Source organism: Marmota monax, unplaced genomic scaffold (genome assembly GCF_021218885.2).
Source record: "Marmota monax isolate L192 unplaced genomic scaffold, Marmota_monax_Labrador192_F-V1.1 WCK01_AAM20220418_F8-fsc00284, whole genome shotgun sequence".
Taxonomy (NCBI): Eukaryota; Metazoa; Chordata; class Mammalia; order Rodentia; family Sciuridae; genus Marmota; species Marmota monax.
The window spans coordinates 1,126,533-1,146,612 of NW_026694275.1; the positions used below are offsets into that span (position 1 = coordinate 1,126,533).

A 20,080-nucleotide genomic window follows, 5' to 3' on the forward strand; every position below is an offset into this window, starting at 1 on the left:
GTTGTTGTTGATGTACCTTTATTTTTTATTTATTGATATGTGGAGCTGAGGATCAAATCCAGTGCCTCACACATTCCAGGCAAGTGCTCTGCCACTGAGCCACAATCCCAGCTCCTCCAGAAATCTTAACAAATGATTCAAGCACATGGCTGGGAGTAATTACATGATTTCTACTTTACAGCAAAGATAATGTCATCTATTCTTTTGGTATCTCTCAACTGCATCCAGTGTAGCCCAAAGCAGAAACTCAAATTGTTGAGTGACTTATAGATGTTTCCAAAGATAAACAACTAGTATATCTAGCTAAAATCAAATAAATGATCTCCAAGGTCTTTTGGACAAGAAAATTTCCTGTTTTTTGTACCAGGGATTGAACCTAGGGCACTTAACCCCTGAGCGACATCCCCAGCTATTTTTTTATATTTTGTTTTGAGTTGCTTAGAGCTTCGCTAAGTTGCTTAACTTCGCTAAGTTGCTTTGAACTTGTGATTCTCTTACCTCAGCCTCCTGAGCTGCTGGAATTATAGACATGTGCAACCACACCCAGCTATATTTTCTTTACTTTGTTTATTTATTTATAATGTGGTACTAGGGATTGAACCCAGTAACTCACACATGCTGAGTAAACACTCTACTACTGAGCTACAACCCAACCCATAAAATTCTACTATTTTAAGACACTATAAAATCTGTATTCCTTCCAGATTTCATAAACTGCTTAAAAGACAATAAGATTGATTATAAAGGCTATGTAGCATAATTTCTGGTCTTAGACTCAAGAGGGAATAAAGAGAATATTCATTGAGTACTTTTAAGATGCCACATTCTGTATCATACACTTTATTTACTAATCTCACTTAATGCTCATGATAACCTTACTTATGCATTATATACATATAGCTATTTTGCTGTTTTCCTCCTATGCTATTTCTCTTTTATGATAATTTCTGGGGTTTCTCTAAAATTCTGTTCTTAGTTCTACATTTCAGATACTACTACATCAAAAATTGTGGTGTACTGCAAACAGCACGGGCTTTGGAATTAGATAAGAGGGGGTTTTGAATCCTAGCTCTGTTGTATGCTAGTATTAATATCTTTAGCAAATTTCTTAAGATCTTTGAACTTCATTTTAGATTTCTAGAGTGATAAGAATGATACTTACCTCATAGGGTATCCAAGGGACTGAATGAGAAAATTTATCTATCATGTCTAGTACAGCATCTGGTTCAACGTATTGTTACTGTCTCTTGTTTTTCTACCATCACAAAGCTTTTGAAAAACAAGCTTTTGAATCACTGGGTTGATAGGTTCTTATTTTTGATTCTAGGGATAAATTTTTATGCCTTGGAGATAGTCTTGTTACCTGAGTTCCATTTCAGTCTCCAGACTTTCAATCTGCTTTGTAATAGAATCCTCTGACTCTGAAACTTGACCACGTGTTTCAGCAAGTGAAAATGTGCGCCTCTGTAAAGAAGAATAGTAGGTATGAGGGAGAAGTTCTAAAAGGAAAAATAATCCTCCAAAGCCATGAGGATTTCTTGGGAACATATAATCTGATTATTGAGAACATTTTTTTCTTAAGGGCACTTACCCGGAGTTTAAGAGGAGGATTCTCCCCAGATTCCTTTTTTTCTTTGAGTTGAGCCACATCCTGAGCTAGGATCTTTCTATCTTCAAGGAGGTCACTTAGATGGCGTTTGGCTTCCTCAGTACTGACCATAACCTCAATTTCATTTCCAAGCCAATTCTAGAAGAAAAATCAGTGATGTCTTGGTTAGGGATGAGGAATCACTGATTCATGGGCAAGATTCAGTTCCAGATTTAATTTCATTTGGACAGAGCTCAAGTGACAGAGCTCAAGTAACTAGAAGTGAGATTTCTATTTCTATTACCTACATTTCACCAACAACACTTGTATGTCTCAAAGGGCATTAACAGCAATACCCCAAAAGATCACAAGAAAGAGGCTTTCTACAGAAAGCATTTTCCCAGATATCCTAGTATTTCTATTGTCCTGTCTTTACTTTCTACATTTTCTCCTAAACATTTATTCTTTGCCTTTAACTACTCATGATATAGAACTGAAGACAATTTATCTGTCTAATCTATCTATCTTTACTCTTACAGTACTGGGGATTAAACCCAGGGATGCTTTACCACTGAGCACCCCACTTTTTTTGGTACCAGGAATTGAACCCAGGGGTGTTTAACCACTGAGTCACATCCCCAGACATTTTTATTTTATTTTATTTATTTATTTTACTTTGTGACAGGGTCTTGCTAAGTTCCTTAGGGCCTTGCTAAGTTGCTGAGGCTGTTCTCAAACTTGTGATCCTCCTGCCTCAGTCTCCCAAGTCATTGGCATTATAGTATGCACCACCATGCAAGGCCCTTATAATTTTTTTTTTTTATTTTTAAGACAGGATCTCACTAAGTTAATAAGGTTTGCCATGAACTTACAATCCTCCTGCCTCAGTCTTTCACATTGTTGGGATTTCAGGAGTCTGCCACCACACCTGACTCTAGTATCTATTCCATTTAATAATAGATATACAGTCTTACTTTTAAAGTACATGAAGGGGAATTTATAGAAAGAAAACATAACTTGCTAAAATCACTTTTTTATTACTTATATTTTGAGACAGGGTCTTGCTCTATTGTCCACTCTTAAGTGATAATCTCAGCCAGCTTCCGAAGTAGCTGGGACTACAGGCACATACCACCACACCTGGCTCCTTAGTCACTTTGTAAAACAGTAACCTTGGGGGTAGGGGTTGTGGTTCCGTGGTAGAGTGCTTGCCTAGCATGTGTGAGGCACTGGGTTTGATTCTCAGCACCACATATAAATAAGTAAATAAAATAAAGGTCCATCTACAACTAAAAAATATTTTAAAAAATAAGTAACCTTAGGGGCTGAAGTGTATATCAGTGAAACAGCATCCTTAGTATGCACAAAGCTATGCATTTAATCTCCAGCATCAAAAAAACCCAAAACAAAACAAACAGTACATATTCCTGAGAACATTTCCATCTTTGATGAAGATATACCATGCTAATCATAATCAAAATAAAGCTGGAGTGGCCACATTAATATCAAATAAAGTAGGATTCTTATGAAATAATACTATCAGGGATTAAAATGATGATTTCATCATGACAAAGGAATCAATTTCTCAAAAGAGAACTTAATCCTTAATGTTTATGTATCTAATAACTAAGCACCAAAATCTGTGAAATAAAACCACATATAAATCAACAAAGAAGATAACAGAAGCAACTATATGCTGCCTATAAAAAACATATTTTTAAAGTGAAGATACAAATAAGTTAAAATTAAAGGGGTAAAAAATACCAACCTTAACACTAGTCAAAAGTAAGCTGAAAGGGTTTATTAATATCAGAAAAAAATAGATTTAGAATAAAGAATATTATCAGAGATAACAAAGTTCATTTTATAATAGTGAGGGGGTCAAGTAATCCTAAATGTCTATGCCCCTAATAACAGATCTCCAGTTTTGAGTATCTCATATAATTTATTGAATCCTGTATTGGAAACGAAAAACAAAATGACTGAAAAGATACAGGAGCTAAACATGGGTGTTCTGTAGGCATGATGGAATATGAAAATATAAAACAACATCCAAAAATGTTGGCAAGAGAGTACATATAGAGTATGGGTCATTTACATTTGTGATCACACGGCTATCTGAAAGCTGAAGCTTGCTGCTGCTGCCTAGCATCATAAAAAATATCCCACCGGAGCACTTGCCTAGCATGCATGAGGCCCTTAGTTCAATCCCCAGTACTACAAAACAGAAAAGTATCCTACTGTGTATCTCTAGCACCCTGAAAGTTAAAATCCAAAATTCAAAGTAGTTTCTACTGAATATATATCATTTTCATACAACTGAAAAATAAAGACTCCTAAGCTGAGTCAGGAACTGGTTATATTGCTGAATTCAACAAGACATAAAAAGAACAATATATCATGATCAAATGGGGTTTATCCAAGAAACTCAAGGCTGATACACATTTGAACATCATTCAAAATAATTCACCAAATCAAAGAATTAGAGACAAAATGTATTTGGCAAAATTTAGTATTGATTCATGGGGGCTGGTGGTATAGTGGTATAGTTTGCTTAGCATGTGTGAGACCCAGCACAATGAAAAAAAAATCCATTCATGATAAAACTTACAGCAGACCAATAATAGATAAGAATTTCCTTAAAGGGCATCTGTGAAAAACCTATAGCTAACATCGTACATTATGGTAAGAGACTGAGTGCTTTCACCCTAAGATTAGGAAGAAGAGAAGCATGTCTACTCTCACTACACCTATTCAACATTATCCTGAAGGTCCTAGCAGGTGCAACCAGGCAAGTAAAATAATTAAAAGGCATATAGATTAGAAAGGAAGAAATAAAACTGCATTTACAAATGATATGATTGTCTACATGGAAAATCTCAAATAACCTATGAAAAAGATAACAGAGTAATAAGTCATAGATAAAAGTTAAAATATAAAAATGAATTGTATTTATATATACCAGCATTGAGCAGCTTGATAAATAATTGGGCAGTTTCTTATGAAGTGAAGTATACACTTACCATATAACCCAGCATTCATACTCTTAGGTATTTACCCATGTGAAATGACTACCAATATTTACAGAGACCTGTGAGGTTTTTAATAGAAGATTAATTAATGTGATGATCAATTTTAAGTATCAAATTGACTGGATTAAGTTATACCTAGAGAAGAGGTAAAGCGTTATTTTGGGGAATGTCTGTGAAGATGTTTCTATAGGAAACTGGTACGTGAGTAGCTGAACTAAGTGAGTAAGATCCACACTCAAAATGGGTAGGCACCAACCAATTGGCTAGTGTCCCAGACAGGAAAAAAAAGGCAGGGAAGAATCATTTCCTCTCTCTCTCTCCTGGAGGTGGGACACTCTTTTCCTGACTTTGGACATGAGGACTCCAGGCTCTGTGATCATTAACCATGGATTGAGAAGTTACACCACTGGCTTCCCTAATTCTGAGGCATTCAGACTCGGATGGAATCATGCTACAGGCATTCTTGAGTTTCCAGCTTGCAGATGATGAACTGTTGTGAAACTTCTTAGCCTCCATAATCATGTAAGCCAATTCCCCCAATAAATCCCCTCTCACATGTCTATAGCTAGCCTATTTGTTTTGTGTTTCTGGAAAACCCTAATACAATTTATATTTGTCAAAAAATGGGGGAAAAAAAAAAACTAAGCTATCCTTCAACAGGTGGATGAATGAACAAACTGTGGTACATCCATACACTGGAATACTACTCAGAAAAGCAAATACAATGGCACAAAGTACTGATACAAATAACATCACGGATGAATTTCAGATGCATTATACTAAGTGAAAGAAGCCATATTATGTTTCTATTTATGATGCTCATATGAGGGGAAAACAATAATGACAGTGTTTGCTAAGGGCCAGGGATATAGAAGTTGACTACAAAGAAGAAGATAAGTTGTTTGGGGGATGACTGTTCTATATTTTGGTGATAGTGGTGGTTACACAATGGCACATGTGGTCAAAACTCACAGATCTGTACAACAAAAATTTTACCGTGTGTCAGTTATGCCTTAATAAAATAAGGGAAAAATCAGTGCCACTAACAGACTAAAAAACAAATGAACCATAAGATCATTTTAATGATACAGAAAATTTTTCTAAAAAATCCCATCAGTTATTTGTGATTAAAACTTTAGCAAACCAGGAATAGATAGGAACTCCTTCAACCTGACAATGGACATATAAAAACCTATAGCTAATATCTTACTTAATGGTGAAAGATTAAATGCTTTTTCTCTAAGATTGGGAACAAATCAAGGGTGTCCCCTTTCACCTATTCTATCTGATATTGTATTGGAGGTTTTAGCAAGTGCAATAAGCATGAAAAGCACACAGATGGAAAAGAAAAAATAAAATTGTTCCTCTTTGCAGATGAAATGCTTGTTTAAGTAGAAATAAGCATTGTTTCTGTTCCTAAGAACTCTACAAAAAAGGTCTGAGAATCAACAGTTGTGTCCAAACAATGGAAAATGAAAATAAAAAATATGATTTACAATATAAATATATGAGAGATTTTGGGATATGTTTGATAAAAGATGTATGACATTTTACACTGAAAACTAAAATACTGCTGAGAAAGTAAAAACCTAAATAATTGAAAGATGTACCACAAAAGACTCAATATTCTCATGATGTCAACTCTCAAATTTTATTTATTACTAATCAAAATCTTAGAAGGTTTTTGTATTTGTAGAAATTGACAAACTGATTCAAAATTTATATGGAAATTCAGAGGAACTAGTTCTCCCCAAAATAACAACTTTGGGGGACTTATACTACCTGATCCGAGGACTTATTGAAAAGGACTGTATTAAAATATTTTGGTATTGGCATAAAAGTAGGCATGTAGATAAACGGAACAGAAATATTTGTATGGACATTTAATTTCAGCAGAGATATTATGTCAAAATGAATCATATATCTACATGTAAAACTTAAAAATATACAACTTCTAGAAGAAAACTTAGGAGGAAACCTTAGTGACCATGGTTTTGGCTAAGATTTCTTTTAAAATTTTTTTGTAGGTACTGGGGACTGAACCCAGGGGTAATCTTTCATTGAACTGCATTCCCAGCCCTTTCAAATTTTTATTTTGAGACAGGGTTTTGCTGTTGCTGAGGCTGGCCTCCAACTTTCAATCCTCATACCTCAGCTTCTGAGGGGGGTTATAAGTATGCATGAAAATGCCTCGAAAAAAATTCTTATATAGGGGCTGGGGTTGTGGCTCAGTAGTAGAGTGCTTGCTTAGCATGTGCAAGGCCCTGAGTTCGATCCTCAGCACCACATAAAAATAAATAAAATAAAGGTATTAAAAAAACTGAAATACTTAAAAAAAATCTTATATAGGACACAGAACTATGAAGCATAAAAGAAAAATCATCAATAAATTGGATGGTATCAAAATTAAAAAGCTATGCTATTTGAAAGACACTGTTCCAAAATGAAAAAAGTAAGTCACAGCCTGGGAGAAAATAAAAAGCATGGAAGCCTTCTGTTGGATATATCTTAAATATATAAAGAATTCTAGCTTTGTAATAGGAAAAAAAGATAAATAATCCTATTTTTAAAATGGGGAAAATATTTGGACAGATACTTCCCAAATAAAACAGAGGCAAATAAACACATGAAAAGATGCTTAGCATCATAAGTTATTATAAAAATGAAAATGAAAACCACAATGAGATACCACCATTCACCTACTAGAACAGCTAAAAATTTGAAAGATTGACCATATGGGACCACACAAGTACATAAATGTTCAGTGGTAGAGCACTTGCTAGCATGTACAAGGCCTAGGTTCAAACCCCAGCATGAGAAAAAATAAGTAAAAAAAAATGATTGGCCTTGCACTGTGGGGTTGTACATATGTGTGTGAGGGAGGGGGCGGGGGGAGGTGGTTTTAAAAAAGAAAAGATTGACAGGCATGGTGGTGCATGTCTGTAATCCCAGAGAGTGGGGAGGCTGAGGCAGGAGGATTTCAAGCTCAAAGCCAGCTGCGACAACTTAGCGAGGCACTTAGCAACTCAGCAATATTTGCAATATTCCTCAAGAATATTGCAAAAACCCTGTCTCTAAATAAAATACAAAAAAGGGCTGGGGAACTGCTGCCTACATGGCTACTGCCTTGCTGCCTTTGATTCAGCTGCTGCCAGCCTGAGGTCGCCTGGAGGTCTTCTTTCTGAGTGCTGTGCTGCCACAGAAGAAACCGCTGCCCTAGATGCAACTAAAGCCGACATTGCTGCTGAACCCTAGAGATCATCTGGTGATCCTGCCCCCACAGCTGCAGTTGCAGCTGCCACTACTACTGACGTGCTGCCTGATGCCAATAATCACCGCCACTGCCGCTGCCACCACAGCCTACAGGACTTCTTCAGGGGAGACTCCAGGTTTGGTTGCATGTGGCTGAACCCATTTTAGGACACCAGCCAGGGCCTGGGGGCTGGGTGCCAGCAAGTTTACCACCACAAGAACCTCTGTCTGGGGACTTCAGCTGGGACCTGCAGGTCCAGTGTGGAGTGCCTGCAGGTTTGGAGGAGCCTGGGGTCTTCCTGCTGAGAGTGCTAGTGGCCCTTGTCTTGCTGCTGCATCTCAGGGTTGCTCCTTTGCATGAGTATATCCCTGGTGCTCTCTCTGCAAGTAGGAGCAGCAGTGAGATCTTGGGACTGCAGCATGGCTGATCCTGAGGTATCTGAAGCCCATTTCGGTGGGATAGAGACTGGGTTTGTGAGGGCTGATCTGGGTTTGGGGATCCAGAGGGATATCAGAGACAGGGCTGAGAAACTGTTGAACACTGACAGAGATAGTTCAATTTTCCAGAAAGATTTATTTTATTTTTTGATTCACTAATCTCCACCATATTTGGAACAGCATGTTTTTTATGCATCAGTGTGTGGAGGACAATGATATATGAATGGTGTTTTGCATTTTTATTATATTCTTACATCTTTAATTTTTTCTCTTTGTTAATATTCTTCCTCTCTTTTGTCTATTTTCTTTCCAATTTTTCTCCAACCAACAGCCAATCTCTTTCGGCTCCTCTTCCACTCTTCCCATGAATTTTTACTTGTAGCTTCTTTCTTCCTCCCTCGAGAATATTGCATACTGCATTACCTCTGTTTTCCCATCTACCATTTGAAATTGTAAATCATTTTAACAAATATTCTGTTTGTACTATAGATAGTTATTGAACTCATCATTTTAGTTTAATGCGAGAAAGCAGTAGATGCCTTAGTGGGAGCTATTAGGTTTAAGGCTATATATTGTGTATGCTGTAAGGTGAAGCACTGGAAACCTTCAAGGACACTATAGGTCTATAGGGTAGAATTTATCCTGCCTTAGATCCATACTTTTAGATGGGAAAACATTTTGTGGCTCAGTAGTAGAGTGAAACATGAAAAAAACCCAAAGGTATAAAGCACCCTAAACAAACCAAGATGTTTCAACAACAGAAGCCACTGATAACACAGTAGAAAAAAGAGTTCAAGAAGGAATTCAGATTGTATATAGTTAAATTGACATGTGAGGTAAAGGATAGCATAAGGAGTAAAGTCAAAGAAAAAATACAGGAAATGAAAGACCACTTCAATAAAGAGTTAGAGATTGTGAAAAAAAAGCAGAAATCCTCGAAATGAAGGAATCAGTAAGCTAAATTATAAATTCAATAGAAAGCATCACTAACAGACTAGACCACTTGGAAGACAGGACTTCAGACAATGAACACAAAATATATAATATATTGAAAGTAGAGTTGAAAATGTGGAGAAGATAGTAAGAAGCCATGAATAGAACATCCAAGAATTATGTGATAACATGAAAAGACTAAATTTAAGAGTTATGGGAATAGATGAAGGAGCAGAGATACAAACCAAAGGAATGCACAATCTTTTCAATAAAATAATAGTAGAAAATTCCCAAAACCTAAAGAATGGGATGGAAAATCAAATACAAGACGCTTACAAGACCCCAAATGTGTAAAATTATAGCAGACCCACACCAAGACACATTATAATGAGAATGGCTAACACAGAGAATAAAGACAAAATCTTAAAGGCAGTGAGAGAAAAAAATCAAATTACATAATGGGGGAAACCAATTCTGATCTCAACTGATTTTTCAGCCCAGACCCTCAAAGCTAGGCATGGAATAAAAATTTCAAGCTCTGAAAGAAAACTGATGCCAACCAAGAATTTTATATCCAGCAAAATTAAGTTTTAGATTTGAAGATGAAATTAAAACATTCCATGATAAACAAAAATTAAAAGAAATTACAACGAGAAAGCCTACAATACAGAGCATTCTCAACAAAATATTTCATGAGGATGAAGTGAAAAAAAAAAGTGAAAGCCAGCAAAGGGAGGATCTACACTAAAGGGACATTCAACCAAATGAGAAACTAAGACAAATCAAAAACCATAAATAAATCAATCAAATTGACAGGGTATACAAATCATATCTCAATAATAACCTTGAATATTAATGGCCTAAACTCATCAATCAAAAGACATAGACTGGCAGATTGGATTAAACGCAAGTCCCAACAATATGCTGTCTTCCAGAGACTCACCTCATGGGCAAAGACATCCACAGGCTGAAGGTGAAAGGATGATAAAAAAAAAACACATCACTCATATGGATTTTGTAAACAAGCAGGGGTTTCCATTCTCATTTCAGATAAAGTAGACTTCAAACCAAAATTAATCAGAAGAGACAAAGGAGGACATTTCATACTTCTTAAAGGAAGTATATATAAGCAGGACATAACAATTATAAATATTTATGCCCCAAACAATGGAGCATCTATGTACTTCAAACAAACTGTGCCGAATTTCAAGAGTCAGATAGACCACAATACAATAATACTGGGTGATTTTAACACATCTCTCTCACTATTGGACAGAGCTTCCAAACAAAAACTAAATAAGGAAACTATAGAACTAAATAATATAATCAATAATTTAGACTTAACAGACATATACAGAATATTTAATCCATCAACAAGCAAATATACTTTCTTTTCAGCAGCACATGGCTCCTTCTTTAAAGTTGACCATATTTTATCCAAAAGCAACTCTTAGTAAATACATAAAAAAACAGAGATAATAACTTGCATTCTATCACACCACAATGGAATGAAATTTAGAAATCAATGATAAAAATAAAAAATAGAAGCTACTGTAACAAATGGAGACTAAATAATACACAATTGAATGATGAATGGATAGTAGAAGAAATCAAGGATGAAATTATAAATCAAGCCAAAAGCAGTAGAAGATAGGAAATAATTAAAATTAGAGCTGAAATTAATGAAATCGAAACAAAAGAAACAATTGAAAAAAATGACAAAACATAAAGTTTGTTCTTTGAAAAAATAAATAAAATTGACAGAGTCTTAGCCATGCTAACAAAGAGAAAGAGAGAGAAAACTCAAATTACTAAAATACAAGATGAAAAAGGAAATATCACAATGGACCTGTCTGAAATACAGAAGATAATTAGAAACTATTTTGAAAATTTATACTCAAATAAAATAGAAAATATTGAAGACATCAACAAATTTCTAGAGACATATGACTGCTGGGAGCCATTAGCCAAGTAGGTATGACAATTTCCTTGCCAGCGTACCCCATGTTGCTTAGTGGAAGGACTCCTGGAAATAGGACATTTTGCAGTGACATTGCATCTAAGGTGACCTTGCTCAAGGACCAGGGCGGATCCAGGTTTAGGGCGTTCCCGGTTTAGGACAATCTGGGTTTAGGGTGGTTCCAGGTTTAAGGTTATTCCTGCTGGGAACAGGGCGTATCCTGCTGCCTGAGTTCCCCTTGAGTTCTCATGGGATTCAGACAGTATTTTTTGGGAGACAGAAGCCCAGTGGGGGTGGATTTGGGCAGAGAACGTGGATTTCCCCAGAACGTGATTGTAGACGGCTGGTGTGAGTTCGGGAATAAAGAGTTGCTGTTTGAATCTACAAGCTGTGTGGTGGCTCGTGATTTTGTGCCCAGCCAGACTGCGGCATATGACCTACCCAAATTGAATGAGGAGGTCATACATGCTTTAAACAGATCAATTTTAAATAATGGAATAGAAAATACCATCAAAAGCCTACCAACAAAGAAAAACCCAGGACCAGATGAATTCTCAGCCAAGTTCTACAAGACTTACAAAGAAGAATTAACCAATACTCCTCAAAGTATTCCATGAAATAGAAAAGGAGGGAACCCTTCCAAACTCATTCTATGAGGTTAATATCACCCTGATACCAAAACCAGACAAAGATACATCAAGAAAAAACAAAACAAAACTTCAGACCAATATCCCTGATGAACATAGATGCAAAACTTCTCAATAAAATTCTGGTAAATTGCATACAAAAACATATTAAAAGATAGTGCACCACAATCAAGTGGGATTCATCCCAGGGATGCAGGGTTGGTTCAACATATGGAAATCAATACATGCAATTCATCATATTAATAGACTTAAAAACAAGAATCATATATGATCATCTCAATAGATGGAGAAAAAGCATTTGAAAAAAATACAGCACACCTTTATGTTCAAAACACTAAAAAAAACTAGGGATAGTAGGAACATACCTCAACATTGTAAAAGCTATATATGCTAAGCCCAAGGGCAGCATCATTCTAAATAGAGAAAAATTGAAAGCATTCCCGTTAAAAACTGGAACAAAACAAAGATGTCCTCTTTTACCACTTCTATTCAACATCATCCTTGAAACTGTAGCCATAGCAATTAGATAAAAGAAAGAAATTAAAGGGATAGGTAAAGAAGAACTCAAACTATTACTATTTGCTGGTGACATGATTCTATATCTAGAAGATCCAAAAAATTCGACCGGAAAACTTCTAGAACTAATAAATGAATTCAGCAAAGTAGCAAGATATAAAATCAACACCCATAAATCAAACACGTTCCTATACATCAGTGATGAATCCACTGAAAGAGAAATTAGGAAAACTACTCCATTCAAAATAACTTCAAACCACCCCCCCCAAAAAATAAAACAAAAACATCTGGGAATCAATCTAACAAAAGAGGTAAAAGATCTCTACAATGAAAACTACAGAACACTAAAGAAAGAAATTGAAAAAAACCTCAGAAGATGGAAAGAGTGCCCATGCTCTTAGATAGGTAGAATTAATATTGTCAAAATGGCCATATTACCAAAAGTATTATACAGATTTAATGCAATTCCTATTAAAATACCAATGTCATTCTTCATCGAAATAGAAAAAGCAATCATGAAATTGATTTGGAAAAATAAGAGACCCAGAATAGCTAAAGCAATCCTTAGCAAGAAAAGTGAACCAGGAGGCATCACAATACCAGACTTTAAACTATACTATAGAGCTATGGTAACAAAAAATGGCATGGTATTGGCACCAAAATAGACTTGTAGACCAATGGTACAGAATAGAGAACACAGAGACAAACCCATAAATATGGTTATCTCATACTAGACAAGTGTGCCAAAAACATTCACTGGAGAAAAGATAGCCTATTCAGCAAATGGTGCTGGCAAAACTGGAAATCCATATGTAACACAATGAAATTAAACCTCTCTCTCTCATCCTGCACAAAAATCAACTCAAAGTGGATCAAAGACTTAGGCACTGGAACAGACACCCTGTGCCTATAGAAGAAAAAAACAGGACCAAATCTTCACCACCTCAGCCTAGGATCTGCTTCCTTAGCAAGACTCCTAAAGCGCAAGAAGTAAAATCAAGAATGAATAATTGGGATGGATTCAAATTAAAGTTTCTTCTCAGCAAAGGAAACAATTAATAATGTGAGGAGAGAGCCTACAGATTAGGAGAAAATCTTTACCACATGCACCTCCAATAAAGCATTAATCTTTAGGATATTTAAATAACTCAAAAAACTTAACACCAAAGAAACAAATAACCCAATCAATAAACGGGCTAAGGAACTGAACAGACACTTCACAGAAGAAGAAATACAATTGATCAACAAATATATGAAAAAGTGCTCAACATCTCTAGCAATTAGAGAAACGCAAATCAAAACTACTTTCATCTCACTCCTAACTACTTTCATCTCACTCCTATCAGAATGGCAATCATCAAGAATACAGGCCACAATAAATGTTGGCGAGGATGTGGTGAAAAAAGTACACTCATACTGCAAAATGTTGGAAAGCAGTATGGAGATTCCTCAGAAAATTGGGAATTGAGCCACCATTTGACCCAGCTATCTCACTCCTTGGTTTATACCCAAAGGACTTAAAATCAGCATACTATAGTGACACAGCCACATCAATGTTTATAGCAGCTCAATTCACAATAGCTACACTATGGAACCAACCTAGGTGTCCTTTAATAGATGAATGGATAAAGAAAATGTGGTATATATACTCAATGGAATATTACTCAGCTTTAAAGAAGAGTAAAATTATGGCATTTGCCAGTAAATGGTTGGAGTTGGAGAATATCATGCTAAGTGAAATAAGCCAATACCACAAAACCAAAGGCTGAATATTTTCTCTAATATGTGGATGCTAATTCACAATAAAGCAGGGGGCACTAGGGAAGAATAGTGTTACCTTAGATTAGGTAGAGGGAAGTGATGGGAGGGGTGGGGAGGGGATGTGGAGATAGGAAAGATAGTAGAATGAAACAGACATTATTACTGTATGTATATATGTGACTACATGACCAATATGATTCTGAAACATGTATACTCAGAAAAATGAGAAATTATCATGTGTCCTCCCGGCCTCGCAGAGTTGGGAGAAGGAAGGTTGGGGGGTGTGGAAAAAATAAAAGGAAAAGTCCTTGCACCATGTAGAGCAGAGCCCCCCTCCCCCCTGCCCTGGCACTGCAGCCAGCTGGGGACCTCCCAGTCTGCGGCCATGAATGCGAGCGGTGAGGGCAAGAGCTTTCTGGGCTCCGTGCAAATTCCAGGCAGCACAACTGTGCTGGTTGAACTGACTCCAGACATCCACATCTGCGGTATCTGCAAGCAGCAGTTTAACAACCTAGATGCCTTTGTAGCTCACAAGCAGAGCAGCTGCCAGCTGACCAGCACGGTGGGAATGGCCCCTGGCACAGTCCAGTTTGTATCCGAGGAAACAGTGCCTGCCACCCAGACTCAGACCACCACCAGAACAATCACTTCAGAGACCCAGAATATCACAGACTAAGAAAACAGAAAAGTCCATCCCTGTCCTCAATTGCATCCACTCTGCCAAAACAAACTACAGACAGGTCAAAAATTTAAATGTACAAAGTGAAGCTGGGCACAGTGGCACATGCCTGTAATCCCAGCGGCCCAGGAGCCTGAGGCAGGAAGATCCCAAGTTCAAAGCCAACCTCAGCAATTTAGCAAGGCCCTAAGCAACTCAGCAAGACCTTATCTCAAAATAAAATTAAAAAAAGGCAAACAAATGAGAGATTATATCCCATCTATGTATGATATATCAACGTGCATAAATGCATTCTACTGTCATGTATAACTAATTAAAACAAATAAAAACAATCTTAAAAAGGGCTGGAGACTTGGCTCAGTGGATCAATCCCTGGTACCAAAAATAAATAAATAAATGACTGACTATATTAAGTATTGGTGAGAATGTGAGCAATTAGAACCCTCATACATTGGTAGAAGGAATGTAAAATGATACAACAATTTGGCGGTTGCTTAAAAACTAAAACAATTTGGTAGTTACTTAAAAACTAAAACAGGGGCTGGGGTTATGGCTCATCGGTAGGGCGCTCGTCTCACATGTGCAAGGCCCTGGGTTTGATCCTTAGCACCACATAAAAATAAATAAATAAAATAAAGTTAAAAAAAACTAAAACATACACTCACCATATCAGAAAGCAATACTAGTCCTAACCGATGTGATTCTGCAATCTGTATTTGGGGTAAAATTGGGAGTTCACAACCAACTTGAATCTAATGTATGAAATATGATATGTCAAGAGCTTTGTAATGTTTTGAACACCCAATTAAAAAAAAAAGCACACATGTCCACATGAAGACTTGTACATAAATGCTAATATTTCTAATAGCCCCAAACTGAAAACAAATATCCATCAACAAGTGAATAGATGAACAAATTATGGTGTATACATAAAATGAATAGGATACCACTCAATAATAAAAGTAACAATGATACATGTAATTTCATAGATGACTCTGAATAATGTTGAATAAAAGCCAGAAAAATGCATAATGTATTGTCTCATTTTTACAAAATTGTAAAAAATAAAAACAAATCTATAATGACAGAATCAGATTAATTGGGGATTCCAGGCAAACATTGCCTGGACTGGGGAGTGGGGTGTGCCAGGGATGGAAAGAAAGAAAATTTGGGGCGATAGTGGACATTGTCACTAACTTGATTATGGTAATGATTTCCCAGGTGCAGACATGCACCAAAACTCACCAATTTGTACATTTTAAATATGTACAATTTATTGAATATCAAGCATGCCTCAATAAATTGTTAAAAAAATAACTGAATCTCAATATGGGCAAGGATAGAAAGGGTTCTATACTCTTGGTCCTTAACAGTTTGAAGATATTCATGTTTTAGGCAATAAGGCATTCAGGTAGAACTTCAAATTTGATACTATTTATTTCTAAATCCAAAGAAAACCTGTTCCCACTTTTTCTTATCCCCAGTATACATGAGAAATGGTAGTTCAAACTGTCCATACCTTCACTCGAGCTGCAACACCTTCCATTCCACGGCTCTGAGTCTCTTTCCGCTTATCTGCGACCTCTCGCTGCTTTTGGAGAGCATCCTTAAGACGCTTGTTGGCAGCTGCTGCCTAAATAAAAATGGCACATAGTTATGCTGAATGAAGGGTAATAAGAAGAACATTTTCCAGCATATATTCAGTATATTGGTAAAGATAAAAAGTTCTAGGTTTGAATTCCTATAGGTGCCAGGTTTATAAATCTCCATGGATATAAAATTGATAAATAGCCACTCTGTTAGTGCACAGGGGAGGAATATATTTCAAGGCAGTTATGCAGACTGGAAATGTCATATATCAATATTACTGTGTTTTTTGGAAAGAGGCCCAATTGGAAAAAAAATCCTTATTTGCATAGTAGCATTTTCCATCAGAGTTTAATCTGCTCAGTTTATAACATTAAAAAGAGATCAAGATTTAGGAATTACTGGTCAAGATTAATGACCCTGGTTTCTTAGGACATTGGCTCTTTTTAAGGATATTATTTTGCCAGCATCTAAGCTTGAGGACTACAGTACATTTTACCCAGCAGACTGGATTTTCTTACTTACCTCCTCAGTTTTACGTCTGAGCACATTGGACTGTTTCTGGAAATTTCTTTCAAGTTTGAGCAGTTCATATTGCCTCTTACGGTCCTGGTAAGAAAAATGTCAGATCTTAATTCCTGTTCAGGTAGGTAAAAGAATATTTTGTAATGTAACTAAGATGTTATTCAAGACATCCTTGATATGTAGTCTAAATTCAATAATACAGTGAACTACCTTCATTTTCTCTTATCAGAGTTAAGAACCAGTAGTTCTAGCTGGGCATGGTGGTACATGCCTGTAATCCAAGCTATTTAGGAGGCTGAGGAAGGAGGATCGAAAGCTTGAGGCCAGCCTCAGCAACTTAGCAAGATCCTATCTCAAAATTAAAATTTTAGAAAGGCTGGGGGTGTAGGGTCAATGGTATAGCGCCTTTGGGTCCCATCCTGAATACTGAAACAAACAAACAAAACCCTGTTAGTTCTATAAATCATATTTGTATATACAGCAGAGGTGTTTCCCCCCCACTTTATTGCCCTATATTCAAATTCTTGAAGTCTCAGTCTTAAGTCAATTATTGGAAATAATATCATAGAATGTGAGACCTGGAAAGAATCTTAAAGATCATCTATCTAATAAACTTTCTCTTCCACATAGGTTAGTTATTGATTGACAGAGCTGGGACTCACTATTAGTTCATCCATCATAAAACCCAGTGGAAGAAAGCCCATCATATAGCTAATCACCTATAAAATTAAGGTAACTTGAAGTTAAAGAAGAGGTTTTTCATTCCAGAACAAAACCAGCTTATTACTTAATATGTCATCTCTACTCAGAGATTAAAGATCAAAAAGAACAAGAAATATTATTGGATATTGCCTGCTTCAATTGACCACACAATATTTAACTGCTTTGATTTATTGACCCCTTACCTATTTTATTAATCCACTAAGCTCGTTCTGGCTTCCCTTGTTTCTTATCCAATCTGCATGGTCTAGTGAGTCATTCTAGTCATGTCTTTGCCAGCCTATTAGAAAAATTCATTTCATTCAACCCAAATACTATTTATACATTAGGCATGGGGATATGGGATTAACCTTGCATGGTTACTATTCTTATAAAGACTATTAGATAATATAAACAACTTATAATTATAATAAAATATAACGTGTGTTGATATAAGAAAAGGGAAACAGCCAGAAGACCAAAGTAATCCATTGAAAAGAGAAAACCCAACACTCTTCTTACCATCAAACTTGTTGAAAGAGAGATCTATGTTTAGTGCTTCCACTTGTCATTATTATTTGTTCCATATCCCCTTACAGATAGTTCCTACCATTGTCCTGAACTCTACTTATTACAGCTAGTGGTCTCTTTAGAGTGCCTATCTTCTTTGGCTTCTCTGGGAATCATTAGCACTCCCTATAACTGACACAGCATCCTAATTCTATTCAACCTTACAAATTTTAGCATCTTCATTTATACATGAAATAAAGAGAGTCTCAGCATTCTTTTTCTATATTTTCTCCATATCCCTGGTCTCATTACTCATGTGTTTTCAATTTTCTTATCTATGTAAGACAACTCCTTTACCACTAAATCCAGCCCAACTTGTCCCTTGAACTCAGCTAACATTATTCTTTTAGGTCTCTCCATCCCACAGATTAGTCTCCTAAAACCAGCTCCATCACTTCAAACTAGCTGTTTCCTCTGATTTTTTAGTCTCTCAAAAGCATGGAGTAATTTTTGGTGTTCTCCTTACTGTTTAGTTTCTTTGAAAGTCAGGTTTTGTATTTATTAACATCAAAATCATTCAACAAACATTAATTAAGTGCTTAATCTATGCCAATCACTGAACAATGATTGGGAACAAGCCACTGGGAATACAAAATAAAGATCCTTGCCAATGTGGAGTAAACATTCCTGTACGATGTAAACTGGTAGATGCTTTATAGACATGCCTGCAAAAAAGTTTTATTAAGATATAATTCACATGTCATACAATTCACTCATTTAAAACATAAGATTCAATGTTCTTTGGCATATTTACAGAGTTGATATACCGAACATCACAATCAATTTTAGAACATTTTTCATTTTGTGACTTGCTTCTTTTGCTTAGCATATTTTTAAGGTTCACCCATGTTGTAGCATTTATCAGTGCTTTCTTTTTATGATTGAATAATATTCTACTGTATAGACATACAACATTTCATTTATCCATCTATCAGGTGATAGTAGGTTTCCTCCACTTTTGGCTATTATGAATACTGTTTTCTGAACATCTATGTATAAGATTTTGCATGGACATATGTTTCCATATCTCCTGGGCAGACAGAATTAAGAGTGGGAGGGCCTAAACAACTTAGTGAGACCCTGTCTCAAAATAAAAATAGTTAAGCATCCCTGGGTTTAATCCCTGGTAGCTGCCACCCTCCCCAAAAAAAGAAAAGACAAAGAAAACAATTCCATTTATAATAGCAACAATATGAATAAAACATTTCGAAATAACTTAGCAAAAAAGTGTAAAATTTGTACACTGAGAACTACAGAACATTGAATTAATTAAAGAAAACCTAGGGGTTAGAGCTGTAGGTCAGTTGTCAAGCGCTTGCCTCACATGTGTGAGGCACTGAGTTCGATCCTCAGCACCACATAAAAATAAAGATACTGTGTGTTCATCTACAACTAAATAAACACTTAAAAAAGAAAACCTAAATAAATAAAAAAATAGTTCATGTTCATGGATGGAAAGACTTAATATTCTAAAGATGGAATATCCTTCAGATGGACTTGCAGATTTAATACATTCCCAATCAAAAGCACATCTGGATTCTTCAAAGAAATCCATAAGCTGATCCTGAAATTCATATGGAAATGCAAGGGACCCAGAATAATCAAAGCAATTAAAGGGAAGAATAAATTTCGAGATGTTACATTCCCTGAATTTAAAACTTTCTGCAGAGCTACAGTAATTAAGACTGTGTGGTACGGTGTAGGGATAGGTATAGAACAGTGGAATAGAAATGAGGATCTAGAAATAAATTCATACACTGTTGGGAAGAACAATTCAGTAAGGAAAGAATAGCCTTTTCAACAAATGGTGCTGAAATAACTGGATATTCATGTGCAAAATAATAAAGTTCTAACTTGCCTCACATTATATACAAAAATTAAAATATATCAAAA

General features: G+C 36.0%; 1 protein-coding gene across 3 annotated transcripts in view; it reads right to left on the reverse strand.

Annotated features, from left to right (window-relative positions):
• Kif4a (kinesin family member 4A) overlaps positions 1-20,080 on the reverse strand; it is a 144,372-nt gene that overhangs the window by 26,714 nt on the left and 97,578 nt on the right. For all 3 annotated transcript variants that reach the window (XM_046467084.2, XM_046467083.2, XM_046467082.2), the window contains exons 19-22: positions 16,919-17,002; positions 16,326-16,439; positions 1,592-1,747; positions 1,364-1,464 (exon numbers count right to left, since the gene is read on the reverse strand). In XM_046467084.2, coding sequence (XP_046323040.1) covers positions 1,364-1,464; positions 1,592-1,747; positions 16,326-16,439; positions 16,919-17,002 — 455 coding nt within the window. The remainder of the gene's footprint in view (positions 1-1,363; positions 1,465-1,591; positions 1,748-16,325; positions 16,440-16,918; positions 17,003-20,080) is intronic.